At 49.9% G+C, this 7,491-nt stretch overlaps 1 protein-coding gene and 1 non-coding gene across 3 annotated transcripts; one reads left to right on the top strand and one right to left on the bottom strand.

Annotated features, from left to right (window-relative positions):
* Positions 1–513: 513 nt before the first annotated feature.
* LOC125536120 (IQ domain-containing protein IQM2-like) lies at positions 514–3,205 on the top strand. 2 transcript variants are annotated; one of them, XM_048699263.1, is made up of 7 exons: positions 515–1,187; positions 1,288–1,353; positions 1,453–1,541; positions 1,658–1,748; positions 1,856–2,002; positions 2,116–2,310; positions 2,428–3,205. In XM_048699263.1, exons 1-7 carry the CDS (start codon positions 690–692, stop codon positions 3,034–3,036), a joined length of 1,695 nt encoding a protein of 564 aa, XP_048555220.1. In that variant the 5' UTR covers positions 515–689; the 3' UTR covers positions 3,037–3,205. The 2 variants fall into 2 exon arrangements, with proteins under 2 accessions (XP_048555219.1, XP_048555220.1); XM_048699262.1 differs by having other exon boundaries at positions 514–1,187; positions 1,288–1,541.
* Positions 3,206–3,515: 310 nt separating this feature from the next.
* Positions 3,516–3,637, bottom strand: LOC125542009. The gene has a single exon (XR_007297793.1). It is a non-coding gene; the product is annotated as a U5 spliceosomal RNA (small nuclear RNA).
* Between the last annotated feature and the right edge of the window lie 3,854 nt (positions 3,638–7,491).

Here is a 7,491-nt window from a genome sequence, read left to right as displayed (position 1 = left end):
AGCAAGACGATGTGTAGATTTTTGTGTGGTTTTTCTCAATATAAACCGAGGAGCCATCTTCCCTTTCCTTTTTTGGCACTCGGCATTCCTCCTCGGTGAGAAATCGCGAGCCTCGGTTGGTCTCGGCCCTCCTGTTTAAATGGATTTAGCGGCTCTTCCGTCAACATTAAAAAGGAAAAAAAAAGACTGTTCAGTGTGAATTTCACGTCTTATTTTTTGATGGACACGGTTACACGGCGGTGAAATCACACGCAGTCAGTCAGTCAGTCAAGCAGAGCGCTCCAAGGCAGCTCACCGGTCCCGGGACACGCTTCCCGTCCGCCGAGACAGGTCAGCACGCGCACCCGCGCCTCTGGCGTCCCGCGTGACATCCCCCGTGAACACGTGGTACGCCGGAGCGGGCTCCCGGCGGTCCGGCGCGACGCTTTTCCGCATCCGACGGTGGCCCACCCTCACCGCTGGCCATCCCGGTCTACTTGGTCTCCTCCCGCTATATATTCGCCCAGTGGCTCAAGCAGCCACCCCGGTAGTTGTCGCTCGCTCGCACCAAGAAATACATACATACCACAGCTCTACTGCACTCTCTCCGGTTGATCCATCGGCCTCGAGGTGGGATCCAGCGGGCTCAAACAGGATCGGCACGAGGAGAAATCGCGAGGCTCGGTTGGTGTTGCTCTGCTTTGAGCGAGATGGGCGTGCTCTTCTCGTGTCCCGTGGAGGACGACGGCGAATGCGGCGGCCTCGTCGCGGCGGCGGAGGAGGAGCAGCAGGCGACGTTCCTCAAGGCCTCGCTCGGCTCCGGCAAGCTCCGGATCGAGGGCTCCCTCAGCTTCAAGCGGCTCCAGCTGGTGGAGCCCAAGATCCCCATCGCCGTCACCGCGCCGGTGCCCGTGCCGGTGCCGATGCCGAGGGAGCTCCTCCGGACGCGGTTCGCCGACGCGGCGGTTACGGCGGCGGCGCAGCCGGAGAGCCCCAAGCACGAGGCCGCGGCGGTGACGCTGCAGAAGGTGTACAAGAGCTTCCGGACGCGGCGCCGGCTGGCCGACTGCGCCGTGCTCGTGGAGCAGAACTGGTGGGAGCTGCTGGACTTCGCGCTGCTCAAGCGCAGCTCCGTCTCCTTCTTCGACATCGAGCGGCAGGAGACCGCCGTGTCCAAGTGGGCGCGCGCCAGGACCAGGGCCGCCAAAGTACGTTATTCTCTCATGAAATGCATCAGTTGTTCTTCAAGAAATCTCTCCGATGCCATCTCCATTCGTGAAATTGGACTCATAGTTCGCGTGATTTCAGGTCGGCAAGGGGCTCTCCAAGGATGAGAAGGCTCGGAAGCTCGCATTGCAGCACTGGCTTGAAGCTGTGAGTACTTTTGTCAGAGAAACTGCAGAATGTTCAGTTAACTTTCGTGTTTTTGCCAAGCAATGTGCTCATGTCACTGCTGAATTTTCTGATGAACAGATCGACCCGCGACACCGGTACGGGCACAACCTTCACTACTACTACGACTGCTGGCTGAGGTGCGAAAGCAGGGAGCCTTTCTTCTACTGGTGAGTGCTACAGCTCAACTGATTGTGGTTGTTGGAGTTTCTGAACCTTTGGTCAGATCAAGAGATGATGAAGTTATGACCTTATGGACTGATGATCACCATGTTTGGTTCTTTAGGCTCGACATCGGAGAGGGCAAGGAGATCAACCTCGAGGACCGATGCCCGCGGTCGAAGCTTCTCAGCCAGTGCATCAAGTATCTTGGTCCGGTAAGCTTTTGCAAACAGTTTAGTACATGGGATAAATTTAGAGAATGCAAGTCCATGAGAGTTCAGAAGGACTAATGATTCAAACTGGATTTTTGTTGTGCCTGCAGAAAGAGAGAGAGGAATATGAGGTTGTGATCGAGGATGGCAAGTTCATGTACAAGAACAGCAGGCAGATCCTCGACTCCTCCGGCGGTCCGAGGGACGCAAAGTGGATCTTTGTGCTGAGCACATCCAGGAATCTGTATGTTGGGCAGGTAATGTTCAGGCTTCATATTAGAGTACTATCAACACACAACATAGCATCAGACCTGTCACCTATGTGTACTGGAACTTCATCTAACTTTGTCCAAAACTCTACTTTCTGCAGAAGAAAAAGGGCACATTTCAGCATTCTAGCTTTCTCGCCGGAGGCGCCGCGTCTGCTGCGGGGCGACTCGTTGTCGAAGATGGAGTTCTGAAGGCTATCTGGCCTCACAGTGGGCACTACCGCCCCACAGAAGAGAACTTCCAGGAATTCCAGGACTTCCTCAGAGAGAACAAGGTCGATCTCAGCGATGTTAAGGTGAGCAACCATGCCTGTGACCGATGATTGGGATAGAATGAGAAACTTCCCTAACTGTGGTGAAAATAAAGTTATCCAATTTGCATTTTCTCAAGTTTTCTTTTTGTATGATTGCAGATGAGCCCAACTGAAGAGGATGAGGAGTTCTGGAGCAGGCTCAGAAGCATCCCTTCGGAGCGGTGCACCGATGCCGACAAACCCGAAGAAGAAATGGTTCCTGCTGCAGAAACCATCCCTTGCCAGGCACCTCAGGTCACTGAAACCACACCTGAAAATGTCATCCAACTCCAAGAAACAAGCAAAGATCATAGCCAACCGGAGATGTTCACAAGGCTGGATTCATCGAAAGGCGCCGTAAACATCGAAAAATCAACGACTTCCATGCCTGAAGATCATGAGGAAGACAGCGATGATGATCATGCGGTGGTGCCAAGGGAGAAGATCATTGGGAGGGCCAACTCATATCAGCTGGGGAAGCAAGGGTCCTTCAAGTGGACCACCGGCGCCGGACCCCGGATCATTTGCGTCAGGGACTACCCGCCGGAGCTGCAGCACCGGGCGCTGGAGGAGGTGCACCTGTCGCCGAGGAGGAGCGGCAGGCCGACGTCGAGGTTCTCGTCGCCGCAGAGGGGCGGCAGCCCGATGTCGAGAGGGTGTGAACCCCTGGCGCCGAGAGAGGCGTTCCATGCCACGCATCTGCAGCAAGGATTACTGATCAGTTTATGATGAACGAGCTATTCTTGTTCATAAGTTGTGCATATGGATAGAGGAATAAAGTCACCTATATAGGGAGTAAAAAGAGGTACTCCCCCCGTGTAGATCTTGTAGTGATGTATGTATACGTGATGTTCAAATTGGACACAAGTGCAGAGATCAATACAAATTCTTTCATTTATTGGTTTTTTATTCCACTTCCGAGAGAATGCAATTTCCAAGTACAGAACGGGTGTGCCTTGGAGTTTTAAGGCAATCTCATCGGAAGGAATGGAACTTCGGAATGCCAAGGTTTTATCTCATAGAAGTGCCCAGCCAAAACTTGTTGAATATGATTATTATAATCTTCAAAAATTAGCAAATGCTAAAAAAATTGAAGTCCAGAAATGACAGGGCCTTCAAAGAGAGCATATCAAAGAGAACATAAAACCTTCAAAATCACCATATTTTGTCAAAATGCGCGACAAAATTTGAAATTAAGGATTGGTGGGGCCTTCTCATAGAGAAAAGACACCCTTAAAAAATTAGGGTATGCTGCTTAGTGTGGCGTGCACACGGTATTTCTTTTGGTAAAAGGCGAAAGAATAGATCGCTTTGTGCTCACCACGCAGCTGCGTGCCTTTCACCATTCGCACTACGCCCCCTTATGTAGCCCAGCTCCTTCCCCTCTCTCCCTTGCCCAGGCGACGTGGGACTAACCAAAACGGCTGGCTCCTCCTGCCCTCCTCGCCTTTGACGCCAAAGGCCCAAACAGGCAAAAGGCCCATAGGCACAACAGTGACGCCAATGGCCCAAACAAAGCAGTAGTACTATATGCCATTCCAGCAAAGTAGTTGTAGCTCCAACTACTGGCTTGGAAATAGTTCCTGTGGGAAAAGCCATAGGAGGCAGTGGTGATCCTATCAGCCCGCCGCCAAAACAAGACCGAAGAGGGTCAGGACAGGCCAACAGGGAGAAAGATTGGGGCCGGACAAGATCAACTCAAGCAACATGAAGAAAACAGTAGGAGGAGGAAAATCAAATGATGGGCGTTTGGCGGCCTCCCCGGCGGAGGACCGCCGGGCCCAATGAATCTTCTATGCTGGAATTGTCGGGGGATTGGCAACGCCCCGACAATTCAAGAGCTTCGCGAACTTGCGATCAAGTTTGCCCCGAAGGTGCTTTGCATTGTAGAGACTCAGATTAGTAGAGCTCGAGCTGAAAAAATAGCAGGTACTATAGGATATGATAATGCTTTTGGTGTTGATCCCACTGGTCGTAGTGGTGGACTATGTATTTTTTGGAACAATGAAATAAAGGTTGAAAATTTGGGTTACTCGAAGTACCACCTAGATGCAAAAATTTCTGATCTGGGGGGGTTCCTCCTAGAGATTAACATGTTTCTATGGTGAGGCGCAGACTCATCTGCGCCACCATACGTGGAGCACTATGAAGAACCTTTCAACAACAGAGAATCTCCCGTGGGTTTGTATTGGTGACTTTAACGAGGTGCTGCGCCATGATGAGCATGATGGCATTGGAACTAGAAGTCAGTCGCAGATTGAAAATTTCAGAGATGCAGTTGATGTCTGTGGTTTACTTGATCTGGGCTATAGTGGCACGAGATGGACCTATGAAAAGAAGGTCACAAGCGGCTCCTACACCAGGGTCCGGCTGGATAGGGCCCTTGCGACAGCGGATTGGTGTCAGCTCTTCCCATTTGCAGCAGTGAAACACTTAACTGCCGCAACCTTGGACCACTCACCCACCTTTTGCAGCTTGAAGTAGAACGCAACAGAAGGACGAAGCCTTTCAGGTACGAGACGATGTGGGATACACATGCAGATTTAAAAGATACCGTCCGATTATCATGGCAGCCGGAAAATCAAGTGCTCACGGCTCAGGAGGTCCGAGCGAAACTGCAAGCACTTGCTGCTGATCTTGGGGACTGGAGTAAAACCACCTTTGGCAGCGTCCGTGGAGAGATTCGGAAACTAAAGAAGGAGTTGGAAAGGCTACGGAATAGTCCCATCAGAACGGGCCCGAGTCATGTTGAGATTAAGATCAACGATCGTCTGATAGAGCTTTATTTGAGAGAAGAATTAATGTGGAGACAACGCTCTAGGGTATAATGGTTATCAGAAGGAGACCGGAATACCCATTTCTTCCATCTTCGGGCGTCTATGCGAAGACGCAAGAACTTGATTAAGGCGCTTCAAAAGCCGGATGGCCAGGTAACAGAAAGCTTGACGGAGATGCAACAACTTGCCAATGAGTATTACCAGCTTCTTTACACTTCAGAAGGTGTCCAGGGTATGGAGGAAGTGTTAGCACATGTCCCGGTCAAGGCGACAGCAGCCATGAACGCCCAGCTGGTTGGCTCCATATGATGATAAGGAGGTCAAAACTGCGCTCTTCCAAATGTTTCCGACCAAGGCTCCTGGTCCGGACGGTTTTCCCACACACTTCTTCCAAAGGCACTGGGATGTGTGTGGTGATTCAGTGACTAAAGCTGTTTTGGGAATTGTTCGAGGAGAGGAAAGTCTAGCCTGTGTAAATGATACCCTACTGGTGCTCATACCGAAGGTATCCAACCCCACTCTCCTATCACAATTCTGACCCATTGCTCTTTGTAATGTGTTTTATAAAATTGCATCAAAAGTTCTGTCTAACCGACTGAAGGTCATTTTACCGGAGATCATATCTGAGGAACAGTCGGCGTTTGTCCCAGGGAGGCTCATCTCTGACAATATAATTTCTGCTTATGAGTGTTTGCATTTTATGAAAAAGAACAGATCAAAAAACAATAATTACTGTGCTCTCAAGTTGGATATGATGAAAGCCCATGATAGAGTGGAATGGAGTTATCTGAAAGCTATCATGGAGAAACTGGGCTTTGCTGCACCATGGGTTTCAGTGATTATGAATATGGTGAGCTCAGTTTCCTTCTCGGTCATGTTCAATGGAAGTAATTTAGAGGAGTTCAGACCTTCTCGTGGTATTCATCAGGGAGATCCTATCTCTCCATATCTTTTCTTGTTGGCAGCAGAGGGCCTTTCGTGCCTATTAAAATCCCAACAAGAGTCATCCCAACTTTGCGGCATTAAGGTAGCACCGACGGCTCCGGAGGTGAACCACCTTTTATTCGCGGATGATAGCCTGCTGTTTTTCAGGACAAGCATTGATGGAGCTGAAAGGGTGTCACACCTGTTGGATACTTATTGCATGGCTTCAGGTCAGAAAGTTAATAAGGATAAGTCATCAATTTTCTTTAGTAAGAAGACCCCAAAGATTGTCAAAACAGCCATCAAAGGGGCATCTTCAGGTCCCAAATGAGTCCTTGAGTGACCGGTATTTGGGGATGCCTACTGATGTAGGGCATTCTAAAAAAGGCACGTTTAAGTATTTGAGTGATCGTGTATGGGATAAGGTGAAGGGATGGATGAGCAAGTGTCTTTCATCGGGAGGCAAAGAGGTACTGATTAAATCTGTGGCACAAGCTATCCCGGTATTTTCAATGTCTTGTTTCAAACTCCCTAGAGGTTTATGCGATCATATCAAGTCTATCATCCGCAAATTCTGGTGGGGATGTAAGCAAGGTGAAAGGAAGCCGGCTTGGGTCTCATGGGAAGTTATGACACGGCCAAAGTATTTGGGGGGTCTCGGTTTCAGGGACTTGGAGTTGTTTAACCTTGCTTTGCTAGCAAGGCAGGCGTGGAGACTTTTACAAGAACCTTCATCTCTTAGTGCAAGGATCCTCAAGGCGTCATATTTCCCCAATGGCTCTATTCTAACAGCCGAACTTGGTTCTCGACCTTCCAAGGTTTGAAGAGCAATTCTTGATCGAAGGGACATGCTCAAACAGGGAATTATACGAAGAATAGGTAATGGCAGGACGACTAACATCTGGGAAGACAACTGGATTCCTAAAGATATGGTGCCAAGACCGATCACATCACTTATCCCAGATCCACCTGTGTGGGTTTCAGACTTATTACAGCCGGCCAATGCCTCTTGGGACGTGCAGCTAATTCGCTCCATTTTTCTGCCAATTGATGCGGAAGCCATTCTCAGGATCCCAGTTTGTACTCGTAATGTTGAAGATTTCTGGGCGTGGGCTCCGGACAAGAAGGGAAGATTTTCTGTCAGTTCAGCTTACAAGTTCATGGTGAAGACAAAACTCCAACGAGAAAGCTGGCTAGAGGGGAGAGGAGGAGCTTCGAATGACGAGGCAGAATGTTCGGGATGGTCCTCGCTTTGGAGTTTAACTGTTCCTTCAAAGGTCAAAGTTTTCATGTGGAGATTGGCGAGGCATTCACTCCCAACTACTGATCTGCTCCGTAATCAGAACATGTCAGTCCAGGATGCGTGTCCTCTATGCGGCTATCAAGATTCTTGGAGGCACGCACTTATCTCCTGTACGATGTCTCGCAGTGTTTGGGCCCTCTCAGATGATCAGCTGGTCTCGGCCATGACAATGATTGAGGA

Source organism: Triticum urartu, chromosome 2 (genome assembly GCF_003073215.2).
Source record: "Triticum urartu cultivar G1812 chromosome 2, Tu2.1, whole genome shotgun sequence".
Classification (NCBI taxonomy): Eukaryota; Viridiplantae; Streptophyta; class Magnoliopsida; order Poales; family Poaceae; genus Triticum; species Triticum urartu.
Note: the sequence above shows the minus strand (reverse complement) of the source record. Positions and strands in the feature narration are given on the sequence as shown.

Bases quoted from the DNA above. Each gene is read 5' to 3' on its own strand.
- LOC125536120 (XM_048699262.1), top strand. From the start codon at position 690: ATGGGCGTGCTCTTCTCGTGTCCCGTGGAGGACGACGGCGAATGCGGC. The intron at 1,542-1,657 runs GTGAGTGCTACA...TTGGTTCTTTAG, and splicing joins AGGGAGCCTTTCTTCTACTG to GCTCGACATCGGAGAGGGCA. The intron at 2,003-2,115 runs GTAATGTTCAGG...TACTTTCTGCAG, and splicing joins GGAATCTGTATGTTGGGCAG to AAGAAAAAGGGCACATTTCA.